The sequence below is a fragment of the Adiantum capillus-veneris genome, chromosome 16, assembly GCF_014529385.1.
Source record: "Adiantum capillus-veneris isolate H3 chromosome 16, ASM1452938v2, whole genome shotgun sequence".
In the NCBI taxonomy this organism is placed as follows: Eukaryota; Viridiplantae; Streptophyta; class Polypodiopsida; order Polypodiales; family Pteridaceae; genus Adiantum; species Adiantum capillus-veneris.
In genome coordinates, this window is record NC_140946.1 from 34,260,906 (window position 1) to 34,285,041 (window position 24,136).

Here is a 24,136-nt window from a genome sequence, read left to right on the forward strand (position 1 = left end):
GCTTGGAAGATCTCCAAAGGTTCAATGACTGTAGCACATGGCAGCAAGTCAGGAACTCTGTACACTTTACATGTTTCAAAGGTTAAAAACCATGTAATTAATGTGATTGAGCAGCCAAGTGTGTCACTGTGGCATCGTAGGCTGGGACATATGTCAAAAAGAGGAACGGAAATACTTTCTCATTATGGTTATTTGCTGGCTTTTCATTTCAAGATTTCGAGTTTTGTGAGCATTGTGTTTATGGTAACCAAACACAGGAACCGCACAGATCAAAGAGGAATCGTAGGGATGAACGGTTAGCTCTTGTGCACAGTGATCTATGCGGACCAATGCCTAGTTTGTCACTAGGGGAAGCAGTGTACTTTTGTACATTCATACTTCTCGCAAAGTATGGGTTTACTTCTTGAAGCACAAGGATGAGGTGCTCAAGGTCTTTAAGACATTCTTGCAGCTTGTGGAGAATCAGAGTGGTCAGAAGTTGAAGTGCTTGAGAACTGACAATGGTGGAGATTACGTTTCCAAAGCTTTTCAAGACTTTTGTGAAGCAAAAGAGATTAAGCGGGAACTTACTGCACCATATGATCCTTCACAGAATGGGGTTGCAGAACGTATGAATAGGACCATACAAGAGAAGGTCAGAAGCATGTTGTCAAATGCTGAGTTGCCTGATGGATTTTGGGCAGAAGCAGTGGCTACAGTAGTCCATTTGATCAACGGGTCTCCTAGTAAGGTTCTGGATAAGAGTGAAGTGGCCGAGATGCTATGGACAGGCAAGGCACCTTCCTATAAGCATCTCACAGTCTTTGGTTGTGAAGCTTATAGCCATATTCCTAAGGAGTTTAGGAATAAGTTAGAACCAAAGAGCAAGAAGTGTATATTTCTTGGCTACGGAGAATCAGGTGAGATGGGTTACCGGCTTTGGGATACTGAGTCCAGAAAAGTTATTCGTAGCAATGATGTGCATTTCAATGAAGCCAAGTTTCACGCTAAGCCAGAGAAGACAGAGGAGATTAGAAGAGTTGTCTTCAAGGAAGATGGACCTAATGCTAGCACATCAAGACAGCATGGTCAGGCTCAGGACCAGCCTATAGTGGCTAGAGAGGCAGAATCAGTTGTGGTGAGACATTCTGAGCGTGTCTCCAAACCACCTGATCGTTATGTGCCATCCCTAAATTATGTCATGCTCACAGATTGTGGAGAACCATCTTGTTACAAGGAAGCATTACAAGTGGTTGACTCGAAAAAATGGCAGTTGGCCATGCAATCAGAGATGATAGCTCTGCATAAAAACCAGACATGGAAGCTAGTTAAATTACCACAGGGAAAAAAGGCTCTACCTTGTAAATGGGTTTACAGGTATAAGATCACCGCTCATGATAGTCAGCCAAAGTACAAAGCAAGGCTTGTTACCAAGGGCTTTAAGCAAGAACAAGGCATTGACTTTGATGAAGTCTTCTCTCGAGTGGTCAAGATGACTACATTGAGATGCTTTCTTGCATTGGTTGCCATATTGGATTTGGTGTTGCACCAAATGGATGTCAAGACAGCGTTCTTGCATGGTGATTAAGATGTGGAAATTTACATGCAGCAGCCAGAAGGGTTTGTTGAGAAAGGCAAGGAAGATTTGGTATGCCAGTTGCTAAAGAGTCTTTATGGCTTAAAACAATCACCGAGGGCATGGTACCATAAGTTCCACCAGTTTATGCTTTCTCAAGGCTACAAACGTAGTGAGTTCGATCACTGTCTATATACAAAGAAGGCTAAGGATGGCAGTTGGCTGATCCTTATTTTGTATGTGGATAACATGTTGATTGCTGGCAAACACTTGGAAGAAACTTCAGCTTTGAAGTCAAAGATGGCAAAATCATTTGACATGAAAGACATGGGTGAGGCAAGTCATATACTTGGTATGCGCATTGAGAGAGACAGATCAAAGAAGTTGATTTGGTTATCTCAAACAGAGTATATTGACAAGGTTTTGCAACGTTTCAATATGGAGAAGTGAGAGGCATTGAGTGTTCCATTGCCACCATATGTGAAACTTAGCAAACAAGATTGTCCTGTGTTTGAGGAAGAAAAGGCTGAAATGGATAAGATTCCATATGCGTCTGTAGTGGGTAGTTTGATGTATGCAATGATTGCTACACGTCCGGATATTGCATTTGCAAGGGGAGTGGTTAGCATATATATGTCAAATTCCGGCAAGAAACATTGGGAGGCAGTGAAAGGTATCATGAGATACTTAAAGCATACAAAGAGTATGCGCATATGCTATGGTAGTCAGGATTTGAGTGTCAGAGGATACACTGACTCAGATTATGCAGGAGACTTGGATAAGAGGAGATCTGCATCAGGCTATGTCTTTACATTGGCTGGAGGTGCCATATCATGGCGATCTCGATTAAAAGATTGTATTACACAGTCTAATACAGAAGTTGACTATGTTGCAGCAAATGAGGCATGTAAAGAAGCTATTTGGCTTGGTAGATTGGTAGCAGACTTGGGAATCAAAGTAGATATGCCAGAATTATATTGTGATAGTCAAAGTGCTATACAATTGGCAAAGAATCCAGTGTTCCATTCGAAGACTAAGCATATTGATGTGAAATATCACTTCATTAGGGAAGTACTTGAAGACAAGCAGATACAACTGCTAAAGATCCACACCAAGGACAATCCTATTGATCTACTCACAAAGGGACTTCCATGAGAGGGCTTTGTGCATTGTCGTGAGTTATTGGGCATTGGATAGATGGCAGCCATGTAAATCTTTGTACATTTATGTTCATAGATTTACAGTTACTTAAAGTGCCACATTGGACTTTAAGTGGGAGGTTGTTGGGATTAAAGCCCAAGTGGCCTCTTATACGGATATGGCCGCCCGCCCGCCTAACTCAATTATCACTAACTCTTTGTATATACTCACATATACTTTGGTGGATAATAAGGTTTTGGGAGATAACCCTTCAAAACGATTCTCTGCGTACTGTAAGCTCTCTGTGTATCTCTGTGTGTATGTGTGTGAGTCGATCCATGCTCCGCTCCGTGACTTCACCTTCCACCAATGTCCCTCATTATCAGTTGAGTGTCCTATTGCAATTGCAGGTCTTCTTTCTCTCGACAATGAATGTTGTGTTCCCTTGGTTTAGTGTGTAGTTGTAGCTCTACCTACCCTCACATTAAACACTCATCACACATATCCTCTTGTCTTGTTACTTTGCTTATCACCATAGAGAGAGAGAGAGAGAGAGAGAGAAGTAAGGTAGGCCAACTCCTACCTTCCACACCTCTTTTTGGATGCAGCCCTTGCTCCACACCTCCCACCCGCTTCCTCCCCTCATCACCATCAGCTTCACCAACCCGCACTGACGTTGTTGTGCCACTTTGCAAGCACAAGGATGAGGATCTGCATGTATTTTTGAATTTTTCCTATCGTGTGATTTATGCCAGATTTGTTTATGATATCAGGTTGACAAAAATGTATGCTAACTGTGGGTTTTGGGACCATTAGATGAGATTTGATGCCTACAGACCAAGATGCGGTGATGTTGTAAAAATGCAATTTAACAGGACAACACTGAAGTGCTTGAAATTTTCTGCAAGCTTGTCTTTATCGCTCATCAATCGAAGTCTGTATGGAGAAACTATGGGTAATTTGGTATTTTATAGGGGCTGAATTGTTGTCTTTATACTGGAGTTGAGATACATGCTTGAGTTGTCTGCTTCAACTCGATAGGGTTCTTGGTGATAGCACCTAACACAGGCTAGGATGTAAGCTTTATTGTGCTCAAATCGGGCATTCAATGCTAAAGTTATGGCCGGTTCAATTTTCTATGTAGCCTTAGACATCCATGAGTAGGGAAAATTAGTGTTGAAGCTGTTAAGGTTGTGCTTGGCACTATTTTAGTTGATATTTGAGTAGAGCAAGCTGATCTTCACATTGCCTTGATTATCAATATGCCAAATGCAATGCATATGTTGAAGCACAGACCGTGCTTAACAATGCTTTATTTGATATGTATGTTGTATGTGATGCTTTTGCGAAAGCACATAAATTCTTGATGGGATATCTCTTTGCAATGTCATCACTTGAAATGCATTAAATGAGGATAAGCATGGGAAGACTTTGTTTGTTTTAATCAGACGTGAAGGGAATACCTTTGTTCAATGCAACTTATGCGGGCCAAGGGAGGGGCTATTGAAAAACATGTCGTGCCTAGTTATGCTTTGCTTTTGGAAAGGAGGTATTGGAGAACATGATGTGCTACGCGATGCTTTGGTCGTGTATGTATGCCATTAAGGTCTTGTGGAGAAACACATTGTGAATAGCAGTGCTTTGGTTGGTATGTATGCCAAATGTGGTGTCCTTTGAGGGCCGGCCGCCCAAAGCATGCAAAGGATTTCCGCCCCCAATTGAATAAAGAAGAGGGCGGGGGGGGACACGAAGCGATGGCAAGCAGAGCGCAAGGAAGGAAATGCAATGCTCATGGAGAGATGGGGAAAGCTGAGCTGAGCTTGATGATGAAGTGAAAATCACTCCGCATGGCATCATGCCCCTAATTGGCATCATTGGCATCGGGTTTGATGGAGATCAAAAGCCGAGTTGACACATCATCAAACCCGTTCCCAAGCCATGTCAATCACGGTACTATGGAGGGGCAAAGGGGGTGATTACGAAGGTTTTATTAAGGGTTTTGTGGTTGTTGAGCATGGGAGGACATTGGAGAAAGACAAAACTGCATGCAGAGAAGGAACAAGAGAGAGGAAGAGGGCTCCATCGAAGTCAGAATTCGCTTGCTCTTTACCTCAAGAGAGGAGAAGGGAGTACCTAGCTTGTTGTGTTGTCAAGGGAGGAAGGGAGGGTAGGCAAGACCTTGGGAAGAAGGAGGGTATTGGTGGGTGGGAAGAGGAAGAGCAAGGGGAGAAGGGGGAGAGGTAAGGAATTCTTCTTCTTCTTCTCTCTCTCTCTCTCTCTCTCTCTCTCTACTTCAATAGAGAGGAGGGCTACATTAGGAGGAAAGCTTTAGGGCTCAAAAGAGGAAGAGGAGGAAGCTTGGCAAAAGGGAAGATTTCAAGGTGAGCTCGATCTTAGGGCCGGTGTTTTCAAAGTTGTAACATTTCTAGTTTATGTCAACAATCATAGGTTGCTTCAACTGTTGGGATTTGTGGCTGGGGATTGCAGGTCAATAGGTATATCAATATTGGTTGCTATTGATTTGTAGTAGTGTTACCAAAAATAAAAAATTAAGAAGCTAGAGAAGCATTGACAGATAAATTGGGGTGATTTAAAGGCCTTGATATTTCCAAATTTTGAAGGATGTATGAGCAGGTTATGGAAGATAAGGGAGGAGAAGAGCAAGCTATAGTGGAAAATTTTGTGTTGGTTGTTGTGCATGAATTGCAAGAAAGTATTGAGGAACTTTGGACTGCACATGGGGCTACATGGGCAGCTTTTAAGCAAGCTCTCAAGGATGAATACTTTCTTGAAGATAAGGAGCGCGTTATGAAAATAAGTTTTTTGAAGTGGGTGCAGCATACTAATAAGGGAATTTCTACTCCTGAATTGTTAAGATAATTTAAAAAGAGATTTGGCCAGTTATCTTCAACCAAACATACCACTCTAAATTCGAAGAAAGTATAACCTTTTTTGTAAGCTGCAGACCTAAAACTACAAAAGAGCTTAGTGGATCTCCTTGAAGATCCAGCAGGAGAATTAGGGTTGAAATCAGACTGGAACAAAGTGATTGAAGCGGTCAATATGGTTGTGAAACGACAAGAAAGGCTTGATAAGTTAGTTGGGATGAATACATATGGTAAAGAAAAAGAGGAAGAGGTTCTTGTGCCATTAAAGGAGACGAGCCCGAAGCTAGAGGAGTCATTCATGGATGAGCTTGTGAAGGGAATCCGGGAGTTAAACCTTAATCTGAAATCTGTAAAGCTTTGCATGTGGTGTGACAACTTTGATCACGTGAGGAGTGAGCGCAATGAATTTTCTAAAGCCAAGCGTAAAGATGTGGTTTTTTTGAAGGATGGCCTGATACACTTGCGAGAAATATGGTTTCCTGTAAAGACCAAATTTAGAAGAAGTGGTATGAAGAAAGCATGGAAGAGATGCTACAGGAACATCATGCAAGTGTAGCTGAAGCATTGACTTATGGTGTGTAGATTGAGAGCAAGTTGTAGGAAAAACCTACTGAAGGTTCTTACAAAAATAGAACTTTCTAGTCATATGCTATGTCAATAGCACAAAAGGGAAAAGTTGCATATCAAGAATTGTGTCAAGTGGGAAACTGCATCAGAAAGACTATTGGGTGGGAAGATCCTATATATTCCCTCTCAATATATGCATGTATAGCTAGGTCTCAAAACAACAAGGCTTTTGTAGCAGTCAAAGAGGACAACTAAGTCAGCATTACTAAAGTAAAGAGAATCTGGCTTAGGTTTGCCTCCTACCACCTCGCCTGAAGTTTCAATGGATGAGACAGAGAAGGAGAAAAAGCCAAGAAAAACACGAGGTCCATCATATAAGCTAAAGATCTGATATTGGATAGGCTACTTATGTGAAAATGGTACTTGAGGAGCACATTCTGAACAGTAGGGTGGAGTTCACCCTAGGTGATATCTTGGGCATTGCAAAGCGGGAATTCCATGATAGCATTACTGATCTCATGAAAAGAAAGCGCCAAATATTGTATGGACATGAAAATGACCCCACCAGATCACAAGGGGTGCAGAGCATTTATGAACAAATTGAAGCCATTTTGAACAGTGTTAATGAAGATGAATTTGGTAAGGATGAATGGGGAAGCATAGTGGACAATGGAGAGCTTCCAAGATGGGTAAAGCATGTCAAATTTCATGAGGATGAGTATACGAAAGATATACCTCACAACCATTTTACACGGAATCATTAGGCAAGGGCTACCACTGAAACTTTGGTAAAGGTAAGTGATTTTGAGGATCCGGTCGTTGCATTGGTGGATCATGGGTCAAAAGTAAATCTTATGTCAAAGAGCTTATATTTGAAAGGAAAGTGACATGTTTATGTGGAAAATGGATGGCGTATCCGAGCCACCAATGCACAATCAGGGGATCTGTATGGTACATGTGGAAAATGGATGGCGTATCCGAGCCACCAATGCACAATCAGAGGATTTGTATGGTACATATCCTAACATTAAAATAACCTTAGGGGATGTAAGCGATGAACAAAATTTCTTCATACAGGAACACTTTACTTCTCCAGTTATATTGGGACAACCTTACATTACTACGGTGCGAATGGAAGCAAAAGTTTTGGACGATGGATCCACATATGCTAGGATCCGAAGCCGTGATGGTAAGAAAGCAATACAATTTCTAACTATTTGTGTAGATCATGCCAGGAACAGGGACACTTTAAGAGACTGTTCGTTGCCAAAGTTGACGAAAGAATTTAGAAAGAACAGGGGTTTCCAGGGTTTTTTCCAAGTGCCATTCCAAGGTTCTTTCCAGGTGCTTTGAAGGAGAACTTCTTGCTGGCAGTGGACATTTACAGAGAGGATTTTTCTTCAAGATTTATGGGTTTGATTTCAAAGGTTCGGTATCTTATAGAAAATTCAATGATTTGTGCAAATGGGAGAGGCAACATGTTTGCAATGTCCAAGATATGTTGCAAGGATGTGAAATACTGGCCCAAGTGAAGCAATTTTGGGCATTTTTTAAAATTATATATTTGTGGACACAATGGGGGAATTGGATACAGCCATGCAATTTAATGATCAAATTGGGATTGATATTGTTAAGGTTAACTCTCTTGGCATGTATGATTTCCTTTTGCAGTTCAAAGAAGAACTGGAGAGCGATACAATTATGGAGAAAGCATCCCGATAGTCTCTTCTCTGAGATCTAGGTAAAATTGGGCATTCATTTACTGAAGAGACTCTATAGGAATTGAAGATAGGCAATGTAGATTTTCTAAATCAACAGGAGATAGAATGTTTTTGAGCAATGTTAAATCAGCATGGAAAGGCTTTTTCTCTCCACCCAGGTGCAACCGGTTGTGTGGATCCTAGTGTGGTAGCTCCAATGGTAATATTTATTTTTCCACACTTGCCTTGGAATCTACGGCCTATTCCTTGGAACCCTCTTGTGCCCCTTACTCTAATAGGTGGTTTATGGTTCCCAAGAAGAATGGTGCATTGAGATTCATACAGGATATGCAGCCAGTGAACAAGGTAAGTATCAGAAATGTAAGGACAAGTCTAGTGGTTTATGATTTTGCAAAAGCTTTTGCAGGTAGAGCCATCTATTCCATGGGAGACTTGTATTCAAGCTATGATCAATTTCAACTGGCTATAAAACTAGGGATTTGACAACCATGCAAACACCTTTGGGATTGCTAAGAATGTACACATTGCCACATGGTGCAACTAATTCATTTGTTCACATGATGAATGGGATGCACAAAGTGTTGTGGGATTTCATTCCTCAAATTACCATGCCTTTTATTGATGATGTGCCACTAAAAGGGTGTGAAGAGGGTGATAAAGATGAAGTCAAGGATCAGAGGGGGTGCATACAATTTGTAGCTAATCATATTGTTGATTGTAACAGGGTATTTTCTAGGCTTGAAGAGGTCAACCTTACACTCTCAGGCCAAAAGTCTAAGTTTGGGGTAAGAGAAGTTTTGATTGCGGGACACTTATGTGGATCATCTGGTAGGATACCAAGCCTTGCTAAAGTGGATGCTATTCAAAGGATGATGAAAGAGACATGCACTTCGGTTACAGAAGTGCGAAGGTTCTTAAGTGCATGTGTCAAAGGTTACCCCATTTTTCACATGTTGCAGAGGTTTTATATCAATTTCTCTGAAAGGGACAAAAATTTGTTTGGAAAGAAGAACACTCAAAGGTTGTTTGTAAACTAAAGGGGATGTTACAAGCGGCTCCTACATCGAGGAAAGCAGACTACAAAAGTGGGAAGCCAATTATTGTGAAAGTTGACACAAGCCCTATAGGTATTGGGTGGGCTATTGGATAGGATGATGGACATAGGAAAACATAGGCAATTAGATTTGGTTCCAAAGTATTAAGTGCTTGACAAAGAGCATATACACACGTAAAAAGGGAACTTTGGGGTGTAGCAACTGCCCTGAGGTACGACAAGGCGTAGTTTATTGGTGCTTTTGTAATAGTGGAGATAGATTGTTTACCATTACTTGGGATGATTACAAGTTGTTCTACACCAGATATAGCTATGCTACACTAGATTGCATATATAAAGTCATCAAATCTTGAATTTCATCATATTGCAGGTAAGGATAATCTGGTAGTTGATATGTCTAGGACAGATTTCAAGGTGAAGAGAATATGATTTTTGAAAGTGAAGATGTGGGCTTGAGGCTCTTTATCTCTTCACAATTGCATGCAAAATGTAAAATTATGGTTTATGCACTACAATATTTTGCAAAGGATAAATATGAAGGTGAATGGCTGTTGATTGAGAAATATTTGAGTTTACTGAAGAAGCAGAAGAACTGGACCAATCAAGAGTTTAAGCATATCCGTAAGAAGGATTATGGATATTTTTAACAAGATGGGCCTTTAATGGAAGCATCCAAAGAAGCAGAGAGGTACCCATAGGGAGTGGTTTGTGACATGGTAAAGCAGGTACTTAAAGAATTCCATGAGTCGCTATGGGTAGGTCACAGGGGAGTTTGGGCCACTTTTACTAAAATCAAAGATTGTATTGGTGGAAGGGTATGCATAAAGATGTGGTACACTTTGTTGAAACTTGTGATATATGTCAAATGTACTCTTATGTGTGCATTTCAAGTGGGTAGTTGATTTGATTACAATGCCCACATGGTTATGGAAAATGAGGTACATTGTGCTTGCTAGGGAAGATTTGACAAACCAGGTTGAAGGGAGGGCTTTGCGGACTAGAGCTACAAGCATGGTATGCACGCTTTTTTCTTGAAGATGTAGCAGATAGAGGAGAACTGGAGGCTGATGAGGTCAATTTTTTTTTCTTGTATGGGTATCAAGTTATCCCTCACTATTGCATGTAACCTGAAGGAAATGGTAAGAGTGAAAGAAGGCCTCCTCCTATTATTAAGGCATTGGCTAAAGCATGCAAAGGACATATTGGTGATTGCCCTTGATTGCTTCCATAAGCTTTATGGGAAAACCATACTACAAATATTACAATTATAGGGTTCATGCCATCAGAGGTAATGTATGGTCAAAAGCCTATTATGCCTTTTGAGGAGAGGGTAGCTACATGGAGTATATTTCCTTGGGATATATAAATGAGTAGAGAAGATTTAATTTTTTTAAGGATTCTATAGCTACAAAGGAGAAGTGAGGATGTGGAAGCTGCAAAGGAAAAATTATGGCACCCCTATTCGACATCGCTAGCATCGCGTTTGGTGGAGATCAAAAGCCGAGCTACCACATCATCAAACCCATTCCCATGCCACATCAGTCACGGTGTCGTTACTGACGTGGAGGGGTAAAGGGGGGGATTAACAAGGGTTTTTTTCAAGCGGTTTTGTAGTTGTTCAGCGTGGAAGGAGATTGGAGAAAGAAGAAACGATGTGTAGAGAAGGAACAAGAGAGAGGAAGAGGGTTCCATCAAAATCAGAATTCGCTTGCTCTCGACCTCGAGAGTTGAGCAGGGAGTACCTGGCTTGGTGTGTAGTCAAGGGAGGAAGGGAGGGAAGGGAAGAGCTCAAGAAGAAGGAGAGTATTGTGGGAGAGAAGAGGAAGAGCAAGGGGAGAACGGGGACAGGTAAGGATTTCTTCTCGCGCTCTCTCTCCACTCTCTACTTCAACGGAGAGGAGGGCTACATTAGGAGGAAAGCTTGAGGGCTTGAAAGTGGAAGAGGAGGAAGCTTGGCAAAGGGAAAGATTTCAAGCTCGAGCTCGATCTTAGGGCCGGTTTTTTCAAAGTTGTAACATTTTTAGTTTATGTCGACAATCATAGGCTACTTCAAACGTGGGGATTTGTGGTTGGGGATTGTGAATCAGGAGGCATGCCAACATTGGCGTATGCTATTGATTTATAAGAGTGTTGCCAAAAATAAAAATTAAGAAGCATTTTTCGGTTGATGACATCTATTATGTGTAATTTTTCCATTTCTTGCAGCTCTAAGCCGTAAATTCTGTTTTCAATTGTGATCATCTCTTTCAAAAATTGCATCAATATTCTCTAGTTGCTCTATTACCCTTACTATCCCCATTTTCACCTACTTTCCCTTGGTTCAAGACTCCTCTTATCATCCATCTAATGCCAAAAGCCAGACGCTTTCCAAGTCACCCGGAGAATTGTGCACTCTCACAACGTCGTTGTGCTACACACAAATGAAACACACACACACACACTGTGTTACTATGGTATTCTTGTTGTTTTCAAAACAAACCCCCCCCCCCCCCCCCCCCCCCCCCCCCCCCCCACCACTTTGATCTACCCCAGAAACAGCTGGCCGGTCACTTTACGGTTACTACTCAAAAAATGCCATTACTTTTTAGAGACCATGCGGCATAGCCCTTGTTATAAGACTAAGGATCTAAATAAAGATCTCTCTAGTGTGGCCGAGCATGATTGTGTTCTCCTTCTTCATTACACCGTGAAGGCAGCCTCTCCTTCTTTGTTGTGGATCTCCCCACTCATGGGTATCTGCGTGCCGAATAGAGCTACCACACACACACACATTCTCTAGGAAGGCGGCCCGGCTCACTTATGGCTCCCGCTCAGAGGAATGACAGTCCCTCCTCCTTCCACTATTTAAACAGGTGAGGGTGCATCTCTGCCCCTCACTTAGCCAGTGTTGTTCTGTCGTGTTTTTTCTGAGGAAACTTATTGCTTGCTTCACAAAGGGAGCTATGGAGCTCACCACTCAGGTGTCTCAGGTTTTTTTCTACCCTTGCTTACTTCGTTACTGGTTGTGTTGGAATTTTTTGTTGTAGTTCTACATTGAGCATTCATCGGTTATTAGTTTCCACAGTAAGGTAAGTATTAAATGTATGTCGGACAATGGCATGGTGGCGGTTTATACCTTGCTCAAAATACCTTGCCTCAGGCGTCTACTTCTTGTGATCATGTGGTGTAAGGACTGGTTTTTTTTGTTACGGCTGTCGTTAACTGTTTTTTTGTCACACTGTGCGCAACATGTGTAAAACCTGCTCCTATGATTGATATGTGGTCTTGGTATTACCATGGTACCTTGGAATTTCTTAGCTTCTGCAGGTTTTTTTCGTCTGCAGACTGTGTCGGTTCATACTGTCTGACTGGTTTTTTTGTAAAATTATGGGGTTGATCTTGGCAGTTTTAACACCGGAAGCATCAGGGACTATGGGATACTGGGCATCTGAGTTGGAACTATGGTTCTTTATCAAGGCTACTCTAGCCGTGTGATTGGAAAATCCCACCGCTCTGGGTTACTAATGTTTAAGAAAAAGGGTTTTTCTGGCACTGAATTGGAAGGTAAGTATATGGCCGCTTGGCTTGACATTTGTATGGTAAAGCATCCGATCTGGGCTTGGAAAGGGGTTACATTTCGAATGTGTATTCTATCCTACAAATGGTACTGTAGTTGATTTGATTGGGTTTCTTGTTGTTTGTCGCTTCTGCAATCTATGTAAAACCTCTGTGTAAGGCCGCGTATGGAATTTTTTGGAAAAAAGAAACCATATACTCTTTTGACCCTTGTAAAAGGTAAGTTGGTTACTTTCTCTAAACCTTGGAGGGAATATGGTTTTGTGGCATTCATAAGACCTGATCAGTATTAATTTGGATTATTTGAGACAAGGTAATACGATATTGGCATTCACTTTCTAGTCGCTATTTTTAGACCGGCTATGCCGCTACCTTTTTGGCTAGCTATGAAATAGTGATCTGTTTTTTTTGGAAGAAGGGAACTCCATTTGATGAAAAACAAAAAAACATTATCAGTTCTTAATTTAGAACCTACTCGATAAAAAGTATTTAGGCTTGGTTACTATTATAACCTCATTAATCCAACAGAGTATAACTCAAGTACTTTGTTTTTTGAAGGAATATACCACTTGTGGTTTAAGAAAAGACGGAAATTTGATACTTGGATTAGAAGATATTTAGGTTCTCTCTGATTAGAAACACTGTGATAATATATATAATTGATTTACTTTGGACTTAGCTTGTAAAAAGTACTTTCTAAAAAAAAGATGGACATGGATAACAATTGATATAGTCCATTAATACCTGTAAAACACATCCAAGGCTAACTGAATTGTTGTCTTGTTTCGATGGATGCAAGTAAGGACTCTATCTTGTCTTGGAAGATTTTTTTTAAAACTTTGGCAAGCTGTCTTACACTGGACGATGGAACACTCACTTATGACTTGGGAAGTTCCTTTACTATCTGCATACTGAAAGGGGATCTTTTTCCCACAAACATTGTACTTAAATGATTCCAATACTGAGTTGTATTTGTACTTATCTATTCCTTGTTCCATTGCCACCTGTCTTTTGAATGTAAAAATTCAATGATGTCTTATTATCTAAGATTTAACAGCTACCCACACATCCTATACATAAGGTTTATCTTTACAGAGAAACTGGGATGCTGGCTTTGGAAGTTTTCTTCGAAATTGAGTTCTAAGTTGGACCCACAGTCTGTAATCCCTTGACCGGTTGACTGCTGTTAGGTGGTCCATCGTAGACTCTTTTTCTGGTCCCCTGCTCACGGCTACTATAGTCTTTCACTTTGCCGGTCGAAGGTTTGCAGGCCCAAAATATTACAGTTACTGTTTCTACTTTTATTTATGTTTACAATGTTCCCTTTTCAGGACTGGTTAACCTATAGAAAGACAGCTTGCATGAGCACTAATCACAACCCTGAGAATCGTGCAAAGATTCTCGAACAGATTAAGCTATACCTTAAGGACTGTAAACCAAAGAATGCTTTGGCAATTAGAACTAGATCCTTCCTCTCTAGGAAGGCCAAAGATTGTGTTGCTTACTATGGTAAGTATAAGTGAACCTCACCACACTCTTTTGAGAAACTGCAGACTCTTGCTCTCTCACAAGGATTGGAATTTTCCTCGGAGCCCCTTTCAGTGGCCACATCTCTTGTACTCAGATGTATTAGTAGCTTGGATGCTTCTCAACTAATATATGATTCGGCTCTTACCTCTGACTAGAAACTATCTGTCTTACATATGCTATCTTTTAATGATTGGATCAAAATTTTGGCGACTTTGGATAAAGACTCCATGGAAGGAGTGAATTTAATTACCCATTACATAGCCCATCTTCCTCTATTATCCTCACAATACCAGCAAGAGCTTGCCCTATTTTCTTCCTCTGGTGTTGATGTGTCTAACTTTCTTAGGAAGTTATGTGGGCTTATCCTTCGTATTTCCTCGCTTAGGAGAACACCCACAACATCATCAAACTTAAGAGTATTTGTGCCAGAAATAGAATTACTTACAGCCATCACAAGGCTGTCCCAATTATCCGGTAGAGATGATAGTATAAGGAGAGCTCGCACTTCGTCATCGAAATTGATTTTCACCAATCGAAGTTGACTTATGTTTGTGTTAAAGTCATTTAGGTGTTCTGCAACTGAACCATTCTCTGCCATCTTTAGATTGAACAAGCGCTTCATAAGAAATACCTTATTGGATGCCAATGGTTTCTTGTAGAAGTCGTCAAGTGACTTCATTAAGTCCTCCGTGGTCTTCATCTCCGAAACATTGAAGGCCACCGTTGTCGCTAAGCTTAACCGGATTGTTCCCAGTGCCTTTCTATCAAGGACAATCCATGCTTCATCTGCCATTGTTGCGGGCTTCTTCGCAAGACCGCCTAGTGGCAAATAGATATCCTTCTGGTAGAGATAGTCTTCAATCTGCATCTTCCAATGTTGGTAGTTTTTGCCGTTGAACTTCTCAATCTTGAGCTTCCCTTCCTTCGCCATAACTCCCACTCAATTCAAGGAATCCTTTCCTTGAGATAATTTAGCTACGAGCAAACCTTGCTCTGATACCAGTTGTTAGGAAAAAAGACGTAGCTAAATAGATAATTGAGCATATTACTTAATGGAGAGAGATAGATTTCACACACAAGAGATTATAGAGTAGAGAGAGAGAGAGAGTACACACGATATACGTGGTTCACCCAATGTGGGCTACGTCCACGGGAAAGCAGCCACTCAATGGCTTTAGCACTTCAAAAGAAGAAGTAGTTTACAAAGGGGTTAAACCCTTGATAGAGCTCCCGCCTTGCTTCACTCTCACCATATCACACTCACCTTGTTGCATCAACTTCACACTATGAAATGTGTGTAGAAATGGCCTTCTTTTATAGGCCAAAAGGGCTGCCCTCTCTTATGAGAGGCAGCCATGTGTAGCCGCCCTTGTGTGAATAAGTCCAAATCGGACCCTCCAATCCGCCCATGTGTGGCCGCCCTTGAGAAGACAAGTCCGCTTTTGAATTCAGCCACCGGCCACCGATCATTGACTTCCGACCACCGGCCACCGGCCATTGACTTCCGACCATCGGCCACCGGCCATTGACTACCGGCCACCGGCCAACCGACCGGTTGTTTTCCGGCCGCCGTCCGGCCATAATATTCCGACGAAAAAGAATCTTCCGGCGAAAAAAAGTCTCGGGGGCCTCCGCCCCCAAGGCCTCTAAAGTTGCCCCTGATTCTTGTCCGTGAAATTTTTGGTTTCCAGTGAGTGATTTTCCTTCACGCACGATGGCTTCTCCTCATAATGGGGGCCTTACAAATGTGCGCTTTTACCACAAAAAAATTACAAGGGTAAATCAGGCTCCATACTTAACACCATCTTCCTCTATTATCCTCACAATACCAGCAAGAGCTTGCCCTATTTTCTTCCTCTGGTGCTGATGTGTCTAACTTTCTCAGGAAGTTATGTGGGCTCAATACCTCTTTTGTCTGTGCACCGGCTACTCCATCTATTTCACAAACTGGTGGAATCTTCTGTCGGGTTAGTGTAGCCCTTGAAGCACTTAAGGAATTTCAGAGTAATCTTTGCTCCCTCAATGACTCGAACCTCCTAGAGATGGTGCCTAAAATATCCAAAGTTTTTCCTGTCTTGCCTGTTAGACAAATTGAAATTGAATCCCTCGGGGTTGACCATTAGCTTTGGGTCCTGCCCAACAAAGTTTCTTAGCACCCATTTTGAGTGAAACTTGGGTATACCTTGCCAACCTCCCTACCTCTACTGTGAAAGATTGCAGACTCAAGATTCTAAAAGGAGGGCAATTTCTGGACACAGGGGTGCTTATCAAAGCACCCTTCAATCTCAATCTCATTGACCACTCCAAGTGCCCCTCCAATACTGGCCTCTACATCCGTACCAAAGGAAACATGGAATTTGCCAAGAGTAATCCTGATTTTTACACTGAGTCCATCTGGAATTTCTTTTGTCCTTATGTAAAATGTGCCTGCAGATTTCATGACCCTAAAGCCTCTTGTGAATCCAGCATCATGTGGTTCAATCATACCATTTGGTTTATTCTCAACCATCTGGAGTTACTTTTCCCGGAAAAACCTATGGACTTTCATCTCTCCCTCATTTGCTCTTGGTTAGGCGGCCAAGCCAAGCAAATTGTAATTGCACAGATTGCGTTCAACATCGTCCGTGGACTAATGCTTGATATCTTGAAGGAGTTGAAATCTGATGAACCCGGAATTTACTTAACTACTTATGCTAACTTTAAAGGTGTTAAGCTTATCAGTAGTCTTCTTAAACCTTGTATTGATGAGGATGACTCCCCTGCTCTCAAAAGGGCTAACTCTTTGATTACCCCCAGCTCCTTCACTTCCTTCCCAACACCTAGTTCATCCTCTAACCGAGGAAGAGTTCGTAGCTTTACAAGAGGTAGAGGCGGGTCTACCCCCATCAGGAACTTCCCTGAATTGTAAACCTTGGTGATATTGCAGGTTACTACAAGCCCTTGCGGAAGAAGAACTCTCAACAAAGTGGATCCGGACAATGGTTTCATCTACATACACTGTCTCTTTCACAATGTATCGATTGGATTCAACCAAAAATTCTTTTTTGTGAGTGCTTTGATCTGATTTTTAGTAATCACAGATTACTCGACTCGACAATATATTCATAGGATGGTCTTCAACATGATTCTGTTCCTCATTGTACATGCTTTTAGTTTATAAGCTTTTCCAGAAATTTTAAGGCTTTTGGTAACCATGTTTGCACTTGTGATCTTAGCATTATTGAAAATACTAAAATACGTAGAATTTTGGCCAAAGGGCTCAATCATATACCTAACTTTTCCAAAAACCTCTACCTTGCTCTATCAGCTATACTAAGCTGTCTCATTGACCTTGTCAGTGCTCTCCGGCTGGAGATGACAGTCCTACCGGACTTAAGGGAAATTGTGAAGGAATGCTTCCTTCATAAAATATCACAACTACCTAGTAAATGGTTACTATCTGATGATTCTTGGCTTACTTCTCAGCTAACTCTTGATTTTCAAAAAACTCTCTGATAAATGGTTTGTTATCGAGCTTGACAAAAGCTCTAACTATCCCACTATCGTATGCAAATACCTTGCCTGGAAGGCCGCTCGTAATCGAGTATCTGGTAAGGAATTTTGTAATATTAAATCTCCACTACAAACAGTTACCAATAAAATTGCTAAACACTTAGGAATTCTAGGCTACTCTGTGCTGAACACTAAGATACCTCTGTTATTTCCCACTTATAAAAATTCATAAGCATAAGTTCAGATGGATATCTGATGCCTCCAATAGTATTTTTATGGATATCACCAAGGATATTACTTTTTGCCTTGACCTTATATTATCTGATTTAAGCTTATTTGTGCCACTAACAGAAAATCTGCCAGGACTTCTTACATATTCAATACAATCCCTTTTGGCTTATGAAAAACTCTACAGAAGTCTCGCTTAACCTTCCTCAGCATATCTTCCACATTTTTACTGCTGACATTACACAATGTTACGAAAACATTCCCCTTGAAGGGGATCTTGGCCTTACGAAAACATTCCCCTTGAAGGGGATCTTGGCCTTAAGACTATTCTTGCCAAGGTGATTAAAATGGTTTTCTCCAATGCTAGAAAGAAGAAGCTTTTCTACATCTCTCTTTCCAAAAAACCTAGGAGGATAAATGTATCTTACTCCGTACACTACTTAGTACCAGGGCTAGAAAAATACCTTTTTCTACTCGATGAAAATAAGGGCAAACTTGAAATTTTCCCGGTTTTTAAGTCAAAATTTGAAGCTTTTGTCGGTAATTACAATAAAATTTGTCTAAATTTCCCGGTTTCTTAAAGGCAAGCTCCAAATTCAACCGGGATTTTACAATTTCAGCCGGTTAAAATACATTGGACCCCGATTTTTTTCTAACACTTCTCCTTACACTTTAATGAAGCTAAACTTTGCTCTTACATCTCCTGGCTGCTGTGTAACTGCACTATAGTTTCAGGCGGTCTTTGCTTTAACCAATGCCCAGGCATCCCCATGGGATTCTCATGCTCTCCACTTATGTGTAATATTTACCTTGCTTTCTTTGAATGCAAGTGGTGTCTCAAAACCCTGGAATCTTACAAAAATAAGTTTTCACAGTTCAGACGTACCTATAGATATATGGATGACTTACTTAGTGTCAACAATAGAGACTTCCCCCATGAAATTTGTCTGCTTTACCCTCATTGCCTAAAAATTGAACCTACTTCTCTCCATGAGATCATCACACCCAATGGGGCTGTCTGCACATCTGTCCAATTCCTTAACCTTTCTATCTCCCTTCACATCCCATCTGTTGGTGGGTATGACCTAAGGTTTGTGTGGAAAAGGGATCTCCTGAAACTACCGCTTATAGAATTCATAAAAAAGAATAGCAACAGGCCTTACAAGGCTGCTATTAGCTCTTGTATCAGCCTGCTACACTTAATTTGCTATTCTTCTTTTAACTCTTTTCTTGCCTGGGAGGAGGTTTTTTTACTAATCAGAAAGTATTGCCTTAACGGGTTTAATAGAAACCAGATCTGTAACACTATTACACAAGCTCTCACCCAACATAGTTGGATTGGGTTACACTTTAAACAAGAGAATCTCATTTCTCTAATTAGGTAGTAGGCCCATACACAATGGGCCTACTACCGACCCATTGTGTATGGCGCCTGGGTTAGGGCGGGTACACAAACACACACACACACACACACACACACACACACCACACACACACACACACACACACACACACACACACACAGTGTTACTATGGTATTCTTGTTGTTTTCAAACAACCCTCCGCCCCCCCCCCCCCCCCCCTTCCTTCCACCGCCACCACTTTGATCTAGCCCGGAAAGAATTGGGTCACTTTAGGGTTACTACTCAAGAATGCCATACTTTTTAGAGACCATGGGGCATAGCCCTTGTTATTAAACTAAGGATCTAAGTAAAGATCTCTCTGGTGTGGCCGAGCATGATTGTGTTCTCCTTCTTCATTACACCGTGAAGGCGACCTCTCCTTCTTTGCTGTGGATCTCCCCACTCATGGGTATCTGCATGCCGAATAGAGCTACCACACACACACACATTCTCCAGGAAGGCGGCCCGGCTCACTTATGGCTCCTGCTCAGAGGATTGAGAGTCCCTCCTCCTTCCACGATTTAAACAGGTGAGGGTGAATCTCTGCCCCTTACTTAGCCAGTGTTGTTCTGTCGTGTTTTTTCTGAGGAAACTTACTGCTTGCTTCACAAAGGGAGCTATGGAGCTCACCACTCAGGTGTCTCGGGTTTTTTTCTACCCTTGCTTACTTCGCTACTGGTTGTGTTGGAATTTTTTGCTGTAGTTCTACATTGAGCATTCATCAGTTATTAGTTGGCACAGTAAGGTAAGTATTAAATGTATGTCGGACAATGGCATGGTGGCGGTTTATACCTTGCTCAAAATACCTTGCCTCAGGCCTCTACTGCTTGTGATCATGTGGTGTAAGGACTGGTTTTTTTTTGTTACGACTATCGTTAACTATTTTTTTGTCGCGCTGTGTGCAACACGTGTAAAAACTACTCCTATGATTGATATGTGGTCTTGGTATTACCATGGTACCTTGGAATTTCTTAGCTTCTGCAAGTTTTTTCCATCTGGAGAGTGTGTCGGTTCATACTGTCTGACTGGTTTTTTTGTAAAAATAAATTGGGGTTGATCTTGGCAGTTTTAACACCGGAAGCGTCGGGGACTATGGGATACTGGGCATCTTAGTTGGAACTATGGTTTTTTATCAAGGCTACCGTAGCCGTGTGATTGGAAAATCCCACCGCTCTGGGTTACTAATGTTTAAGAAAAAGGGTTTTTCTTGGTGCACTGAATTGGAAGGTAAGTATACGGCCGCTTGGCTTGACATTTGTATGGTAAAACATCCGATCTGGGCTTGGAAAGGGGTTACATCTCGAATGTGTATTCTATCCTACAAATGGTATTGTAGTTGATTTTATTGGGTTTCTTGCTGTTTGTCGCTTATGCAATCTATGTAAAACCTCTGTGTAAGGCCGCGTATGGACTTTTTTGGAAAAAAGAAACCATATACTCTTTTGACCCTTGTACAAGGTAAGTTGGTTACTTTCTCTAAACCTTGGAGGGAATATGGTTCCGTGGCAGTCATAAGACCTGATCAGTATTAATTTGGATTATTTGAGACAAGGTAATACGATATTGGCATTCACTTTCTAGTCGCTATTTTTAGACGGGCTACGCCGCTACCTTTTTGGCTAGCTAAGAAATAGTGATCTGTTTTTATGAAAGAAGGGAACTCCATTTGATGAAAAACAAAAAACATTATCAGTTCTTAACTTAGAACCTACTCGATAAAAAGTATTTAGGCTTGGTTACTATTATAACCTCATTAATCCAACAGAGTATAACTCAAGTACTTTGTTTTTTGAAGGAATGTACCACTTGTGGTTTAAGAAAAGAAGGAAATTTGATACTTGGATTAGAAGAGATTTAGGTTCTCTTTGATCAGAAACACTGTGATAATATACATAATTGATTTACTTTGGACTTAGCTTGTAAAAGGTATTTTTTTTAAAAAGATGGACATGGATAACAACTGATATAGTCCATTTATACCTGTAAAACACATGCAAGGCTAACTGAATTGTTGTCTTGTTTGGATGGATGCAGGTAAGGACTCTATCTTGTCTTTGAAGGTTTTTTTAAAAAAACTTTGGCAAGCTTTCCTACACTGGCCGATGGAACACTCACTTATGACTTGGGAAGTTCCTTTACTATCTGCATACTGAAAGGGGGATCTCTTTCCTACAAACATTGTACTTAAATGATTCTAATACTGGGTTGTTTTTGTACTTATCTATTCCTTGTTCCATTGTCAGCTGTCTTTTGAATGTAAAAATTTAATTATGTCTTATTAACTAAGATTTAACAGCTATATGTATAGAGAGAGAGAGAGAGAGAGAGAGAGAGAGAGAGAGAGAGAGAGAGAGAGAGAGAGAGAGAGAGAGAGAGAGAGAGAGAGAGAGAGAGAGAGAGAGAGTGGCTACGTGCTCCCTAGGCCTCCCCTGCTCACCCAAGCATGGCAAAAACACATGCCCTGTTTAGAGAGAGAGAGAGAGCATGATCACAAGAGAGAAACTATCTCCATGCTTACATCATAGAGAGAAACATACGTGAATAGAGAGAGAGAGGACTTTCATTTCCCTCCTCTTCCTTTTCTACTCTCCCCTCAAAGCGAATCTTGTGAAATTCTCACTAAAACTAGTGGTTTCAAAATTTGTCCAATTTACCAATCTATTCTCAATTCATTATACAAAATCTTCATGAGATTCCTTGGCTCCCCCCATTTTCATATGGATTATCCCATCCCCCTTGCTGTCGTCGTTGCCTTATGCAACAGACCATCGCATCCTCCGCCCCTCCCCTCGTTGTCGTGTGAGATCACCTCAGCATGCTAGTCGCGATTATCTCACTGTCCCACCATCGTTTGCGCCTCGCCAGAGCACACTATTGTGCCCCTCATAGTGCCCTTCTCTCTATCACCACGTGCGGACTACTGCTGGGTCCACTTTGATTAATTTGTTTGCCAGATTCCCTTGATTTTGTGAATTGGAAAGAGAAAGTTGTGTCCCCCCCCCGACGCTTCCCGCCATGGCTTCCTTCCCTCCCACCTTTGTCTGCCTTTGCACAACCCTGTTCTAACCATGGCATGGCATCTCTCTCTCTCTCTCTCTCTCTCTCTCTCTCTCTCTCTCTCTCTCTCTCTCTCTCCCCCCCCCCCCCAAGAAGCCCATTGAGGACTCATCTGTCCCCTATCTCTTTTCCTTTGCATAGCCCTGCTGCCACCATCACCTGCCATCTCCCCTCCTCTCTCGCGGCACAACTGTAGCACGACCACATGAGGGCAACCCAAAGTGGCTCCAAGGGAGTCCAAGGCTTCCTCCTTCCATGTCTACAATGGTTGTGCCGACAATGAGGCACACTGATGGATGCCTCAATATTGGTGCCATCAACAAGTTGAAAACGATGGTATCTTGACAAGAGGTGGTCACTTGCTAACAATGTCATCACTAGAGGTCCTCTCCCACCATGCCTCTGCACCCCTTTCTCCTATCTGCACCAATGGTGACGCTGCTCCCCTTGCCATCTCGAGGTCGCGACACAGGGAGAAAGAGAGAGCTGTCTGCACTCGAAGTCGTGAGACAAAGAGAGAGCCGTCCTTGCCCTGCCCTTGTGCACCTACCTTGCGCCTCCAACCTACCTTGCACACAAACAAGAGCGAGAGAGTCATCTTGTAGTTCTATCCCAGGCCTCCTCGACCCTACACACCAGCGCGAGAAGAGGGTTTGCCTCATCAAAAAATCTACCCCAGCCTCTCTCTCGTCCACGTGCCACTTCTCCCCTTTTCCCTTTCAAAGCTTTGCTCCTCAAATCAAGTGAAGGGATCTTTGTTGATTCCCGTTAAGAAGAAATTTGTCCAACTTACTCCCCCTTGGGAAGATGTTACACGTTTTAATGCTGTATTAGCTTTGGAGCTTCTACCAATGTCTGCTTAGGAGACGAGTAGTAGCAATGGTGGACAAAACGGCAGACGTGTTCAGCAACATCTTTGGCACTCAAACACAGGAACTCTCTCTCTTCTCTAACAATGCCTTTCGTCGACCAAAACACACAAGGTCAGTGGTGGGACTAAGCAGCTTTGCTACCATACCCCCGAGTCCTGCTTCCAAAGAGGGGGCTCCAGGACCAGTAAAAGAAGAGGGGAAGAAGACCAAAAAGAAGGAGCAGGTTTCCTTAGAGCTTCTGTCCTCTCACGATGGAGACAATCAACCTCTAGCTGGTAAAAAACATAGCGTTGTGGGGGCTTTTACAGCTGACGAATTTCGGGCAAAGAACGTGAAAGGGCTACATGCGTCCCCTGCAGCTGTGCTGAAGAGAAAGCAGCAGATCCATTCCAAAGAGCCAGTGGAGAATCACGTGGCATTAGCAAATGCTGAAAGCGGTATTAAACATGGAAAGAGAGCTTATCAAGATGTCTTGGAACAGCAGAAGCCTACTAAAAGGCAGAAAATTAGACGCAAAGGTGGCCCTGATGCCCTCATCCCTACACAACATAGCAAGAGCCCTGAAGGTGGCTCTGAAAGGGCAAAGCCCAGGACAAAAAGGGAGAAGGATGATAGTAGCCCTGATGCCAAATCTGTAAAAAAGCTAAGGAAGCTGGAAGATAACCTCGAAGTGAGGTATGAGAAGAAGCTTAGAGGTACAGATGGTATCTCAAATGAGGAATCTGGATTGACTTCTAAAGGCCAGGAGGAGGAGAAGTCGCTGGACAGGCGAGAAGGTGTTGTTACTGCGAAAAGAAAGAGGATTGGAGGTGATGGGCAGGTAGTGGATGCAACTGCTCCACGAACGTTCGATGCGGAAGAGAAGCTGAAGAGGACAATCTTTGTTGGAAATTTGCCCTTGACAACGAAGACAAAGGCTTTGAACCAGGAATTTTCGATATATGGGCCTGTGGAGTCTGTTCGCCTACGATCTGTACCGCTGTTAGATGTAAGAGTTTCCCTTTTTCTCTTTGCATTATGTTGGGCCCAATTTTTTTTGGTCTGGCTTGGTTGAATTAATCTTTACTCTTTGCG

The 24,136-nt window shown here is 42.0% G+C and overlaps 1 protein-coding gene across 4 annotated transcripts in view; it reads left to right on the top strand.

The window, feature by feature from the left end:
• The first annotated feature begins 22,988 nt into the window (after positions 1–22,988).
• LOC147438837 (uncharacterized) overlaps positions 22,989–24,136 on the top strand; it is an 84,414-nt gene continuing 83,266 nt past the window's right edge. For 3 of the 4 annotated variants that reach the window (XM_086484806.1, XM_086484804.1, XM_086484805.1), the window contains exon 1: positions 22,989–24,050. In XM_086484806.1, coding sequence (XP_086340932.1) covers positions 23,070–24,050 — 981 coding nt within the window. In that variant the 5' untranslated portion in view covers positions 22,989–23,069. The remainder of the gene's footprint in view (positions 24,051–24,136) is intronic. The other variant, XM_086484803.1, reaches the window with a different exon arrangement.